The 15,409-nt window shown below is 32.9% G+C and overlaps 2 protein-coding genes across 4 annotated transcripts; one reads left to right on the forward strand and one right to left on the reverse strand.

Moving 5' to 3' along the window:
* Positions 1-3,764: 3,764 nt before the first annotated feature.
* LOC140871966 (uncharacterized) lies at positions 3,765-5,048 on the forward strand. The gene is made up of 3 exons (XM_073274704.1): positions 3,765-4,128; positions 4,527-4,600; positions 4,653-5,048. Exons 1-3 carry the CDS (start codon positions 3,765-3,767, stop codon positions 5,046-5,048), a joined length of 834 nt encoding a protein of 277 aa, XP_073130805.1.
* A 1,047-nt stretch (positions 5,049-6,095) lies between these two features.
* On the reverse strand, positions 6,096-14,534 carry LOC140871565 (carbonic anhydrase 2-like). Of its 3 annotated transcripts, none has more exons than XM_073274126.1 (10): positions 14,380-14,534; positions 14,197-14,284; positions 10,610-10,671; positions 9,975-10,118; positions 9,448-9,496; positions 9,242-9,358; positions 7,401-7,454; positions 7,109-7,194; positions 6,572-6,677; positions 6,096-6,474 (listed from the first exon to the last, which is right to left on the reverse strand). In XM_073274126.1, exons 2-10 carry the CDS (start codon positions 14,248-14,250, stop codon positions 6,334-6,336), a joined length of 813 nt encoding a protein of 270 aa, XP_073130227.1. In that variant the 5' UTR covers positions 14,251-14,284; positions 14,380-14,534; the 3' UTR covers positions 6,096-6,333. The 3 variants fall into 3 exon arrangements, with proteins under 3 accessions (XP_073130227.1, XP_073130228.1, XP_073130229.1); XM_073274127.1 differs by having other exon boundaries at positions 14,197-14,281; positions 14,380-14,528; XM_073274128.1 differs by lacking the exons at positions 14,197-14,284; positions 14,380-14,534 and adding an exon at positions 11,000-11,115.
* Positions 14,535-15,409: the final 875 nt, after the last annotated feature.

The following is a 15,409-nucleotide window of genomic DNA, read 5'->3' on the forward strand; positions in this document are numbered from 1 at the left end:
CATTTGCTCTCTTCTTTTGAAAAAACTTATCAAGTGTAACAGATTTTTCCATTTGAAGTATACTAACTCTGTGACAATGAAAAACTCAAATTTAGCTATTCAAATCTTTCCAAGCTCATCCAAAATTCAACCTTACAAATTAAATCACATTATTCAAGCATAAATTCGTATAGAGATCACAACTCTACTAAGTAAACACAAAACTATATACAAATTAAATGTCAAAAAATTTATTTAAAAAAAACAGACACAAAACCCACCTAAAATAAAAAAATTAAATAAAACACTGTTTATCATTAATTTATTTGTTACATTTTCTATAGTTTCATATGTGCTTTTAAGGTTTAATACTTTAATTAATTAGTCTAAGTGAGGATTAATTAAAGTCATGTATTGGACCCACGTTTATTTTTTTTTTTTACATCAGAATTTTAACAAATTATAATATTATTCTCCACACCTTTAGGCTACGTTTGGTACCTGGTATTAGAAGGGATAGTGGGTTCTAAATTGGTTCAATCTCACGTTTGGTAGAATTTTTGTTAAACCAACCTAATGAAGGCGGGAAGGGATTGAGCCACTTAAAGAAGGTTAACTAAACCTTCACGCCACCTATGTATTGAGAATCACTCTTTTTATCCTAAGGTCATTTTTTATGAATACCCCCACTATTTCTATTCCAAGCTGATTTTCTATATTGCGGAAAAAACAACACATAATTATATATATATATATACAATTATGCAGGGGAAAATGGGGCGCCAGCTATGTGTCTTATTTTCTTTCTTTTTTAAAGTTTTATTTGAGTTTTTTTATTTTTTAAAAAACACACACACACACTTTCCCCATTCCACCGCATCGGAGAAGAAGAACTCAAGGGGGCTGCATTTCCACCGACCGACCATCTTGCATTTCCACCGATCGACCATCCACGTCCAGCCACCCCTTGCTCCACCATCGTGCCTCGCGCTTTTTCAGCCTTTTGGACATGGCGAGGGAGTTGCTGAAATGCTTGGATATTCTTCCTTCGATGAGTTTTCGGGTGGTGATGGTGGGCGGTCGTCGGGGTGGTCGGCGAAGGGTGGCAGCAAGACTCGTCGGCTATTAGCTGTTGCAGATCTTGATTTTTTCTCTGGATCGATCTCTTGGTTCGGCAGCAGATCTGGGGAATTTTTCTCATAGTTGCAGACCTTGGAGGTGTTGGGCGTAAGGGGGTGGCCGGCGAGTGGCAGCCTTCGGTGGTGGAGAGTCCGGCGTGACGGTGGATGAGGTGATGGTTGGCCGGGTGGGGTGGTTCTTGGGATGATGGTTGTTCATGCCTTTTATAGTTGATTTTATTTTTATTTTTATTTTTTTAATAAAATTAAATTAGTTTTTTAAATGTGTATCTTATCTAATATTTTATTGTACAGATTCCAATATTTTCTTCTGAAATTGACACTCATATCAAATTTCTTTTACGTTTTTATTAATAAAAAAATTATAAAAAAAATTATGTTTGGGAACCATGCCCCACGCACGAGTGACATGTACTCTTTTATTTAGGGTTTGTGTGGAAAGCACCCCAACACAAGGAAAAAATTTTTAATTTTTTTTTTATATAAATAAACAAGGCTGTAGCTGGCGTTCGAATTCGGATGCCGGCTACAACCTTGGGAGCTGTAGTTAATCCAATCAAATTTCAATAAATTAAATCGTGACATTTGATTATTGATTAACTTGTATTACCGTGTAAGTTCTCAATTTGTGATATGAAGTTAGAAACAAGAAAAGATGACAAGTCATTCTCCCTCAATTTTATTTCCCCAAATTTTTGTCCGAACTCCAAAGGCGATCTGATGATTGTTATTTTATAAAATTTAAGTTTATCAGGTTTTAACTTGGGTCTTTACAATGGACCAATAACTTTCTTTGTAAAAAAAGAGGCAGTGAAAAAGAATCAAACACGGGTCTTGTGTATTTGTTTGAAAGTGTTTGACCATTAGGGTAACCGCAACGGTAGGTTTTATATATATATATATATATAAAAGTTGGGTATTGCAGGTTGCCTGCATTGCAACCTGCAGGTACAGCTCCCAAGGTTGTAGCTGGCATCCGAATTCGAACGCCAGCTACAGCCTTGTTTATTTATATAAAAAAAAATTTAAAAATTTTTCCTTGTGTTGGGGTGCTCTTCACACAACCCCTAAATAAGAGAGTACATGTCACTCGTGCGTGGGGCATGGTTCCCAAACATAATTTTTTTAATAATTTTTTTATTAATAAAAACGTAAAAGAAATTTGATATGAGTGCCAATTTCAGAAGCAAATATTGGAATCTGTACAATAAAATATTAGATAAGATACACATTTAAAAAACTAATTTAATTTTATTAAAAATTTAAAAATAAAAATAAAATCAACTATAAAAGGCATGAATCTGTTTTCAATAATCATTCCAATTTCTCCTTGAAACACCTTCGTATATTTTTCTTCATAAATCAAATGACATATCAATTCTCTGGTTCATTCAACAATAATTTAGGTTCTCCAAATACAGAAAAAAAATTCAAACTTTCAAAATTCACAATCTCGTTCTCGTCTCAACCCTCGTCCTTCTGAATTTCCTTACTCATCTTATTTATCACAAAATATTCCCACTGGTTCGAATGTTGTTCCTAATTTTCCACATAACATTCCAACTGGTTCGAATATCGTTCCTAACCCTCAATATGATGTCACACCATTCTCATGTATTCCCTTATCCACCACCATGGAACATCTCACCAAGTGAATCTCAAAACTTTGGTTTCGGAGAATCTGGATCCGATAGAGAGCCAACAACACGAATTTTAAGGTTTGGTTCTCAAATTCCTCAACATTCGACGCAACCTGGGATAGAAAATATTAACCTCGATGATGATGATATAGGTGCAAAAGAAAAAAAATGTTCCTCGTAATAAATGTAAGGTGATGTGGTCAACTAAGGATGAGAAATGCCTTGCTAGAGTTTGGGGTACTATTTACTACCAACGGCCCAAAAGTTGGCAACGCACAAAAAATTAAGCATTTCTGGCAAAGTACCGTCATATATTATAATGATAATCAACCCGTGGGAACACCAATGAGAGAATGGAATGCGATAAAATCGCATTATTATCGTGTCATGCCTGATGTTGAGAATTTTTCGAGATGATACAACAATTTTCTCAACAATCAGGCTAGTGGTCAAAGTGACGCTGATGTTTTAGTTGCTGCACATGATATGTGGAAAACGTCAAACAAGAATAAGACATTCAAATACGAACATGTGTGGAAGATTGTAATGAAGGGCGAGAAATGAGCTTCTCAATCACTTGGGCATCAAGCTAACAAGAAGTCGAGAACATACGAGTCAAGGTTACATACATCTTCAACCAATTCCGATACTGATCACACATTTGAAATTCTATCAGGTCCAATAGGGCAACAACATGCCAAAATAAAGAACAAAGCCAAGGTCACGGATGTCAGAGATTTTTCATTGAAATGGGTACAAATTCAGGAATATCGAAGAGAAAAATTGGCGATAAATAAAGCCGAACTAAGAAATAAGGAAGTTAAGATAAAGAACAAGGAAGATGAAATTAAGTAGAAGGACGCCGAGATGCAACAGAAAACACTGGAATTTTGAACAAAAAGATTATGAATTACTTATGAAGGATACCAGTGGTATGACAGAGACCCAACTTCATTGGCATTTGAAAGTAGTTGAAGCAATTACAAAGAGACGTGACATTCAGTAGATGTATCGGTTGTGTGATCCACGTCGTGCTACAGAACGTCTCATTCTTGAGTTTTGGCGAAATGATATGTGGAAAGATGCGGAAGATGATGTAGATCGAATGACGATTACGCTGCTTGAAGAAGAAGATCATAGACTTCAAACAACCCAAAGGAATGCACGATCTAGAAATTCAAGGAGATATGTGAATCCGGATCGCGAGGACATGCATTCTCACTTTGTCAAAGATTATTTCTCCGAAAATCCTACATTCCACGCTAAAATATTCCGGAGGCGATTTCGAATACGTAGAGAGTTACTCGTTCGGATATTCGATGTTCTTACAAATCATTCGGACTACTTTCGATGGAAGAGAGACGCTGTAGGTAGATAAAGTTTGTCGCCACTTAAAAAATTCACAACGGTTATTCGTCAATTTGCATATCATGTAGTCCCAGCCGACTCTCTCGATGAGTATGTACAGATGGATAAAAGAACTGCATTGGACTGTTTGATCAACTTCTGTTAATGTGTGATTGATGTGTTTGAGGCATGATATTTGAGAAGACCAGACACTCAACAATTGCTTCAAATGCATGAAGAGAAGCACTACTTCCCTGAAATGTTGGGAAGCCTTGATTGCATGCATTGAAAGTGGAAGAATTGTCCCGTAGTTTGGAAAAGACAATATACTAGAGCAGATTATGGTGTCCCAACGATAATTCTTGAAGCGGTCGCATCTACAGACTTGTGGATATGACATGCTTTTTTTTTGGCGTTGCAGGATCGCGTTATGATATAAATGTTCTTAACGAATCACTGTTATCCAACGCCGTCCTACAAGGAAATACACCAAATGTTCATTTCACAGTGAACGAAACATCTTATACAAAAGAATATTATCTTACAGATATATGAAATCTTTCTAGAATGGTTTGCTTTCGTCAAGAGCTTTCCATTCCTCAAGGATTCTAAGAGGAATAAATTCAAGGAGAGACAAGAGTGTGCAAGAAAGGACGTTGAGCGAGCATTTGGAGTGCTCCAAGCTCGTTGGGCAATAGTTAGAGGTCCTGCACGATCTTATTACAAGAATGATTTGAGGAATATCATGTACACATGTATTATTTTGCACAATATGATTATTGAGGACGAGGGAGATGAATCAGTCAACTGGTCGGATGAAGACTCTCCTCCACCAGCACGAATTGTCATGGGATCTACCCAAGAATTCCGAGATTACCTCCAGAATTATAGCGAGCTACGTGACAGAGAGCTTACATCACCAACTTCGAGCCGACTTGGTTGAACACATATGAGCACAGTACAGAGGCAATTAGTGAGAACAACTTTATCATTCAATATTTCGGTTGTGCACATTTATGTTTTTAAATTTATTTTGGTGTTTGTCACTGTGCACATTTATATTTTTTAATTTTAATTTATGTTGTTCTTTATTTGTTGTGTACGATTGCGATTCAAGAATTCAAGTTTTTTTAATTATGAATATTTTAATTATATCCTTTTTATTTTATTAAATATTCATTATAACACTTGAAATTATAATTTAGTATATTATTAAAGTTAATATTAATAAAATAAAATATAAATTTAATAAATCTATTTCAGATGTGACTTATTTAATTAATAAATTCATGAATTTTTTTAATAGTAATTAAATTTTCATTAAATATAATTTAAATAAATAAAAATATTTAAAAAATTAATAAATTTACTTTACGTTAGAAAATTTTGATTAAAAATTAATTAATACATAATTATATTAAAAATTAATTTATAAAATTACTTTGCCTATTTAACATTATTTAAGTTAATAATTTTTACTATATTATAAAAAGTAAAATTTAAATATACATAATTAATAAGACTGAAATAATGTGTATAAAAATGATGAGTGGGACCCAAAAAAATTTTGGATTTATGATCGTGGAGAAAAGTTATAAAAGATTTGTTTTTTTTAAAATTTTAAGGTGACAACGATGTGTCATTGTAAATCCCATGCTAAAGTTGGATGTACAAGATCAGAACTGTGGTTATCCTTAGTACAGTAAATCCTCCCATGACATTAAGTTTTTGACATTAAAAAGTATTGTACTTGATTTTTTTAAGGTAAAACAAGATTTTATTATATAAAAAAAGATCTTATAAGAGTAATCATGTCTAATAATATATTATTTAAGTAACATGGAGTTTTATTAATAATTTTTGGAGTATAAATAACATTTTTTTAAAAAAATTTCTATTTCTATATTAATTGAATGAATAGTTAGCAAGCTAAATTAATCGAATCATAGCTCATCCCACTAGTATATTAGTCTATGGTGAAACATTGTACTAAAGACCCAAATTCAAAGTTCAATATTGACACCAACAACGATCCCCTATAACAACACACCTTCACAAAACCAAGAAACTTTCCCCCAGATGTATGGGGAAGCAAACAAACTTCGAATTATTCTAGTCACAAACATGGCTAGGATGACCGAATTTACATCATGAGAATTCAAGATTCGTTATGTTATTAAAAATATCATAATCAAATTAACTTCAAACGGATACAGGAGATTATATTCTCAAGACTCGAGATTCCAGAACTCAAATGAACCTTTCACGAAATCATAGTGTGCTCCCTTCAAGGACACGGTTTTCTTCACCACACCTTCATTTACGTATGGATAGGTTAGCAGGTTCGCTAGAGAAACATTCACCGCCTCCTGTTTGGTACCCAAAAAAAGCGCGAAAAAATAAAAATTTGGTAAATCTTCCACTGATATATAATGGAATAGATTGTGCTTGAATTTAAGTTTTTACCTTCTCAAGCTGTGTGCACTGTTCAGTGATATCCAAATCTTTCCATTCTGTTTTCACTTTGGACTTGGCGTGCTTGCAAATGGCCACCCACTCTTCTATAAAATCACTGTATACATATTTTCACAACGTTAAGTGAATTTGTCAAAAACTAACATTCAAATTTTATATGCAACTTTTTCAAATACAAATTTTGCCATATATACTTTCAAGTTCCAACACTTACGGTTAAATATTCAAGTATTTTCGTATATTTTTTGTGTTATTAATGCTTCTTTTCATAAAACATATATCTCTATTATCCACAAGATTGTGGATATTGTCTTTATAAAGAACAAAGATATACAATAATTCGTGACATGCATGTATTATTGTGATATATTAATTTGACATAGATTGCAATGTTACATGACAAAAGATATTAAAGTGGAATGCAGTAGCCTTGTGGGGAGAAAACAAAAGTAAGTGAAAGACATGCAGTATAATAGGGCCAAAAGCAAATAACAAAAGGATCGATTTATATTGGAAAAAACTTTTAACCTTTGAGTAGTTCCATCATCAGGAATGGACATAAGCCCCTTTATCCCGCCACAACAGCTATGTCCAATTACCAAAATATTCTCCACCTAAACAAGGTTACAAATTCAATAATCCATTACTCAACGTTAACGACAACGAAACGAGTAAGATTATAGAGAAGGAAAATGAAGATTATATCATAAAAAACAATATAGAGGTTCTTAATCACTTAAAGAACTTTATTACATTTGATGTCCGAAAGTTAAAGTTGGCCAGATCAAAAGAGGAAAGTAGGCTGAATATTATAAATCACCTTTAGGTGCACCACTGCATATTCAATGGCCGCTCCCATTCCAGAATACTTCGTCTGCAATTCATAAACATTTATTATTGGCAATTATTAAGATTAGTTAGCCGCATGACATAGAAATATCTCAACAATACCAACAAGAGGATAATTGCTCAATATATTGCAAAAAATTTGCTTACACATAGTTCGTAAACTTTCGTAGAGCGCTTGTCTCACTTTTGTGAAAAGAGTTTAATAATATTTAATTTGTAGGACTAAATAATATATTGGAAAAATTGCTTTTTTGGTCCGGTATATTTGTCACTTTGCGATTTCAGTCATTTATATTTTCAAATTTCAGTTTTAGTCCGCTATCTTTATTTTTTTGGCAATTTTAGTCATTTTTTCGACGTGGCGCTGACGTGACACCAATTCAATGCTGACGTGTACAGTGCCACGTAAGCATTTTCGAGTAAAAAAGACCGAAATTGCCAAAAATCGAAACATACAGGACTAAAACTGAAATATAAAAACATAGATGACCAAAACTGCAAAGTGACAAACATACAGGACCAAATTTGCATTTTTCCCTAATAGATTTTTCAATAATATAACTTGAATTAATCATTTTCGTGAAGAGGTTCACGATTTAAAATTCGATGTGTACAAAATAAGTACAAAAGCATGACACTTTTAATTTGCCCATTTCTTAGCCGGCATCCGTGTCCCCGACTTAAATGTTAAGAGAATGTAACACTTCAACAATAAATTAACGCAAAAGAAAACTGTAACCGATGAATACCTCTCTAATAAATTAATATTTATCTTTTATATGTCATAAATAATTTTTATAATTATATTACTAAATTACTCCGTTGAATTTAATTAATAATTTAAAACTCAACAATCACATTGCTGATAGAAAAATAGAAAAAATAAAAATTTCCGATGGGACTCTGCAACTCCCCCAGTCAACATTTCTGAAAAATAGTTAATCGACATTTCTATGATCGTCCAATTTTGAAAAATAGTTAATCGACTCAATCTTATGCACCGACACCATTATAATATTAAAACCAATATAATATATCTATAATTAAAATTTTAAAAATATTAATGCATTATCTGTTATGTAATTTAAACTAGATAAACTCATCCTTACACACGACATTTTTTTTTGTATTATCACAATAATCCTCGAAACAAAAAAAACATCATTAATTAATATTTTTGCATGTTAGATAAAATATCTTAAAACTCATTTATAAATTTTTATATTATATTATATATATATATATATAATATAATGTGTATTCACTTTTAATCTCAAATTTCAATGTTTTCACATTTTTATTCCAATCTTTCCTACCGAGGCACAAAATTTTTTTCAAATCAAATAATGTTTATTTATCGAAATGAATGTAATTTAACCATGAGTTGATTCAATTATCTAAATACATTGACTATTATATTTTTTTAAAAAAATAGATGTTAGATGGTCTGGTGGGTCTATGTCAATGAGTTTGATCATCCTGAACTATATTTACAATGAAAAACGATTTTTTGACATAAGAAATAAAACTATTTGATGAGTTAGGTCGAGTTAGAAGCTCATCTCTCGAAGTCAGTAAAACGATCTTACAAGAGTTTTTGCCGATGTTTGAAATATATGTAGAAGTTGATTCAAATTCATTAATATTTCCAAAGTCAAATGGACCAAAATAGGCAACTTTAGGCAGGGAAAATTTCTTCCATGCTTTTTCATTGGATGTTTGTTTACCTCAATTATTCAGGTTTGAATTATATTTATCATTTAAAAATTTATATAATAAACTATTTAATAATGGAGTAGAGTTTTAGCTGACCTTGTCAAATGGTGGGACCATGTTAGCAATGTTTCGTACAATAAAGGCCTCCCCTGGTTGGAAGTTGAGGATGTGGGAAGGGCACACTCTCGAGTCAGAGCAGGCAAATACCAAGAACTGCATGTTCATTCATAATTAAGTCAATGGCCCAAGTTCAATGAATCTCACTTTCAATAATACTGTTATATATATATTTATTTTTTTACCTTGGGGCTTTGCCCTTTCGCAAGCTCTCCATACAGCTCAGGATTCCTCCTGCGCAAGTAGATTAGTAATTTGTATTTTAATAACAACTCAACTCCATTTTGGTGGACCCCGAGATTGGTGCTATGCATATTTGTTAAAGTTATCTTGAAGAAAAAATAGATTATAATTCTTCTAAATTTTTCTGATAATTCATTCATAAATGGATTCTATTTTTCGAGTCTGCGCCTGGAAAAATAATCCCGTCCATGAAACAATACGCTTATTATTCTTGGTTGATCCAGTTCGTTTTGCTGCCACCAAAAGTGCTGAATTGTCTCTTGTTTTATTCCAACATGAAGAGAGAGGTGAAAAAGTGTGTTAAAATTGACAACTATTTTTGGAGGGCACAGGCACATTCCGAGAATCTCCTCTTTTTGCGGATTAGGTGCCGAAAACTTTACACTAAGTACGAAACTTTATCTTTATGCATATATTTCATTTTTATAATGGTCTGATCTTCCAATTATTGGTTGCTCAGTGTACTTACTCGTATTTCTCTTTCTTGAAATGATGGAACCCGGCCCGTAACCTCTCATCCGGGTGAGAGTGTTTCACGGCTGAGCCACCCTCCAACTCCGCCGTCAGCTGCCTCACCTTTGCGGCCGCCACCCCCTCCAGCTCACCTTTCTCACTGCGGTTGGAAAAAAAGCAAATCAATTCAAGAAAATATACTGTTGGAATATCATTTGTCTGGCTGTGTTTTGAATATTATAACAAAACATAATTAAAGCAATTCAACAATCCAAATAGTCAAACCATTAATATTATAGTATTTTAATAAATTTTCCGGATAATTTTTTGTACACCGTCAATTGCGCCAGAAACACCTAACATCGGGGGGGCATGTGCCTCGGGATTGTAAACTCAAACAAGAATATGACTGACTAACCAGCTTGTCCAGTCAATCGAAAATAAAAAATAAAATAAATTATCTTCTTAAATAAAACTATTATTATTTTAAAAACTAAATACATGTAGTAATACTTATCCCGATATATATTATTGCACGTAAATCTAGAAAAAGGTCTGCAAACTGTTTTTTTGGGATAAAAAAATGACATCAAATTTCACAAAACTGAAAGGTGAAAGTCCCAAGAAAAAAGGGGCAGAAGGTGGCAATACCTGAGAAGCTTCTGCAGGCCTGCAATGGCTTCCTCGAATGTGTCCTTTGCCATTTCCTCTTTCTGCAAAATTTCATAACTAATCAATTACCTCACAAATAAACCCAACATACTCCTCTTCCATCCCTTTTCATCTAAATCCAATTTCTAATTTCCCAAACAAATATATATTTTCAATACATCTTACCAAAGGATCATACAATTCTAGCAAAATACATTAAACAATTGATGAATCAACAACTGTAAACGGATCAAACAGTGGATCATTTACATATCAACACAAACCAAAATCAAATCTAAATGATCCTCTTCGAAAAATCAAAAGCAATTAAAGAAGCCTGTAAATGATACAGAAAAATGGATGAGAGATTTGGGGGGAAATCAAACAGACCTTTGGGAGGATTGCCTGCGGAAGAAGCTTTGCGGAGTATGTGTAGAATGAAACAAAGCCGAAGGATTATTTTGTGTGTCGTACAGGAAGGCCTACAGTCACGCTTTTTATATATAGCATCATCTTAATCATGGTTAAAATTAAGAGACACACCTAGGTAACTAAAATCCAAACCATGGTTAATAATTATAATATGTCCTATTATTTATATATATATATATAAATATAAAAATGAAATGATATGGTGGCAACCACCGTGAGCACTTATATAAGCATTTGCTGACGTGACATCATGAATGTAACGTCAGCAGGTGCTCATATGAACGCTCACCGTGAGATGTGGGGATGATGGAAGTATTTATTACTCATTTTGAGTTGAAATTGGATATCCAACGCCGCTTGTGGGGATGGTGGATCGGGAGTAAAAGGCTCCCAAATTTGGGGAGGTTAGTGTACAAACGTCTTTTCCTCGAGTGGTAATCGATTTCTTTTTTGGTAACAAAATTCTTGGTACTTTTCTGGATATGACATGTAATTAGGGGTGATCACATTTTTTCAAAACTGCCCGAACCGACCTCCCCGCACCGCCCCACACCGTCGTATCTCATGTTTTGAAATAACCGCAGTTTTTTAAAAAAATGAAAACCGCCCCGCCGCCATGGTTTGGTTATAATTTTTGGCCTAAACCGCCCCGCACCGCCATGGATAGTGGTATTTAGCCAGAGTTATATTTATAGCACATTGTATATACAGTATACACAATAGATTCGATCATATGTCGCCTCCACTCTCTTCTCTCTCAACTCTTTTCAAAAAAATTTCCTCTCTTTCTCTCTTCATAATCTATTTACTACTTCTCTATACAAATATTAATCTTCAACCTTGTCTAAACATATTATAGTTGATTAACTTTATTTTGTCGTTTGATTGTTATTTTATTTAGTTTTATTTTGTTTATTATAGTTTTCATTCATTATTTTAATAATTTGAATGGTTTTATTTTTTTTTTTCATTTTACCTATCATTAAAAAAAAACCGCGAACCGACCGCAACAGCTTAAAACCGCCGAAAACCGCGAAAAAGATTTTACATATAAAACTGCAACAAAAAAAATAAAATATAACCGAACCGCAATTGACAATTCGGTTTGAATTTCTTATGTAAAACCGCCAAACCGCACCGTGATCACCCCTATATGTAATGTGTAAAAATTCTTGGTACTTCTCTGGATACGGTACCTAATGTGTAAAAAGATTTATTCAAAAAAATGTTAGTACGAGCAATCGAATATGTGATTGTTGATCTAATTATCATTTACTCCACCAGTCGTCTAGCTTCGGGTGATCGAGATCTCAATAAATTTTACTAGAAGATTATTATATTTATATACGAGTTAATGTGTTATACATCTTAATTGGCCTTTATGTCTTTTGTTCCAAACCAGAAATTACGATAATTGTGATTCTGTTGTCTAATGCATCCGAAGGAATTAAATTAATATCTACCCTTATCGATAAGAAATAGAATGATTTAGTCGCCATCTTTTACTACTATATATATTGATTATGACACGACACTAAAGTCTAACTTGCTCCATATCCTCCTTATAATATTCGAAATTATAATTTAAAAACAACCTTATCCTATTAACAGTTCATCAGTGTAATACGAGTTACAACTTATAAGTTATTTCGAGAAAATCGTTTGGAACTATTTTTCGATGATTTATAATTAATCTAAACCAATCATAATGTTTTTAAATTCGAGACGAGATTTTAAGTTAGAGGTCCAGTAACAGAAAATCTCTCACCCAAATGTAATAAAATTAAATTAAAAAAGATCCTTTCAAAACATTCTAAAAAACATATGAAGAAATACTTGTTTCAAACATTTAAATGTCAATGGGTGAAACAAAATCAAAAGGTACTCATCTTTCTCTAAAGAACTAGTTGAAATGTCGAAAAATAATACTCCCTCCGTCCCATTTATGTTGTCTTGTTTTAGTTTTCACACGAATTAAGAAAAATTTATTGGGAAAGTAAATTTTATATAAACTTCATATTTTATCTTTATTTAATGTATTAAAAAATGATTGCACAATTTTCAAGGTGTAGTTAATAGGGGTATATTAATAAAGAAGTGTAAAAAAATATTACTAAATATAATGTATGACTATATATTTGAGACAAACATAAAAGGAAACGTGGAACGGAGGGAGTAAATTTTTTCAATAAAGAAATTGTGTGGGGGCAATATATATATTCAAGTATTCAAAGTTTCAACAATCAATAATGGCTTGTGGGTTGTTCAGATAGACAAGTCAACCATCCGTAGAGAACTTGTGATGCTAATTGGCCCTTACTCCTTAGCCAAGTGAACGTGGCCTCAACCTTTTTGATTCATTAATGTATATATTATAATAATTTATTTTATTTTTTACTTTTTTTTATGAATATTATATTAATTTGCTTTCGTCCCTTACTCCCTTTATCTTTAACAGACCAATTGGGATCAATAATGCCAATCTATTGGGAATATGTATGAGGCAAAGTCTGTATTTACATTTTCTATTTAACATTTTTTTGGGCGTTTCTTATTGATAATAACTTTTACTTATATTGATGGGGCATTCCGAAAATTTCAAGATGACCAGATTGAGTCAACTGATTTTATAGCGCTACAACCCATGCTACAGTACAAAACTATTTTTTTTTTTTTTTTGAATTGAGGGAGAAGACTATTACAATTGGGATCGAACTCAAGACTCCATTCCATATTTGAGACCTTGATGTCAGATATGCTACACGTTTTCAACACAAAACTATCATTTTTAATTTAATAAAGAGTTGTAAAAAGGAATATTTGGAGTGCTGCACTAAATGGATTAATTAATTCAAGTCCAAATCATTATTATGGTTATAATTTAAAGTTGTTAAATCAATGACATCATTATTCAGGACAACTTTTTATAAAAATAAATATATATATATATATATAAAAAGCGAGGGTGACTTGTAAAACACGATGTTTGAGAGGTGGATATATACCCAATGGGCCATGAGCAACTTCTACAAACAAGTAGAGATTCGACATTGACCCACTGATAGTGGGCTAACACCTACTACTTGAAATTGGGCCCAACGATATTCCAAACACCAATAAAAATTAAATCCGAATTCGTAATTAAGTCACATTACCACAGGATTCTTGGTGCAGCACAGCATCATGCATCTCCTCAATCTTCCAGCCATATCTTCTCTACGTACTCAACTAAACTACAACCTTCTGCATTCAATCAAATGCCAGATATAACAATACAAAACATCCAAATAGAAGCATGGTGGACTAATTAAGTTCACGGGAACTTCGTAAACTGTTACCTGATCGAAATCATAATAGGCAACGAATCGTACTCCTTATTTCTTTCTACTTCAACCACCGAGGTTTCTTTAGCAGAAACTAAGGAAAAGTTGGGCAAGTTTGTTGTGTGTGAGATATAAATGGACAGAAAAGGATAACGAGGTTATGGGAAGACAAGGGCCTCATGAAGTTTTGAATGAATGAATGCACACGTTTGTGGATAAGAACAAAGAACACATCCTTCTCCTCCTCCATGCTTTAATTCGAGCCACATCGTCACTATATTATATACGCAACTTATTAGTTATAAAATAGGGAAAATTGTTTTTTTGGTCCTGTATGTTTGTCACTTTGCGATTTTGGTCTTTTATATTTTCAGATTGCAGTTTTAGTCCGCTATCTTTATTTTTTTGGTAATTTTAGTCCTTTTTTCGATGTGGCGCTGACGTGGCACAAATTCAATGCTGATGTGGAGCTGACGTGTACAGTGCCACGTCAGCATTTTCGAAGAAAAAGGACCGAAATTGCCAAAAATTGAAACATACAGGACTAAAACTGAAATGTGAAAACATAAAGGATCAAAATCGCAAAGTGACAAACATACAGGACTAAATTTGCAATTTTCCCTATAAAATATAGTCCAATTTTCAATTTGTAGCTGGGTGGATGGATACACACAAAACTCTCGGGCGTGGATATTGATTGTGTTTATGATAGGCTCGCCAATTAATTACTCTCATCACTAATTTTGTATGAACACTTTTTGGTCCTAATTAACACTAAATGTAAGATATATGTCTTATATATATAGTATATTTAATACATTGGCGGATGAGAATTTTTGCCTTTTGACTTGTGTCTAATGTCTATCATCTCTCTTGATGTACTATTTTGATTAATTTACAATTTATTTCATGTAAATTTTTTTTAAGATAAACATATTCATTCATTAATTTGACTTGGGAAATTTCCACATCCAAGTTTACAATAGAGCTTAAAAACAAAGGACAAAAGTCCATAAAATCCTTGGAATTATTAATGAAAAACCCA

This window comes from Henckelia pumila, unplaced genomic scaffold (assembly GCF_033568475.1).
Source record: "Henckelia pumila isolate YLH828 unplaced genomic scaffold, ASM3356847v2 CTG_461:::fragment_3, whole genome shotgun sequence".
NCBI classification, from domain to species: domain Eukaryota; kingdom Viridiplantae; phylum Streptophyta; class Magnoliopsida; order Lamiales; family Gesneriaceae; genus Henckelia; species Henckelia pumila.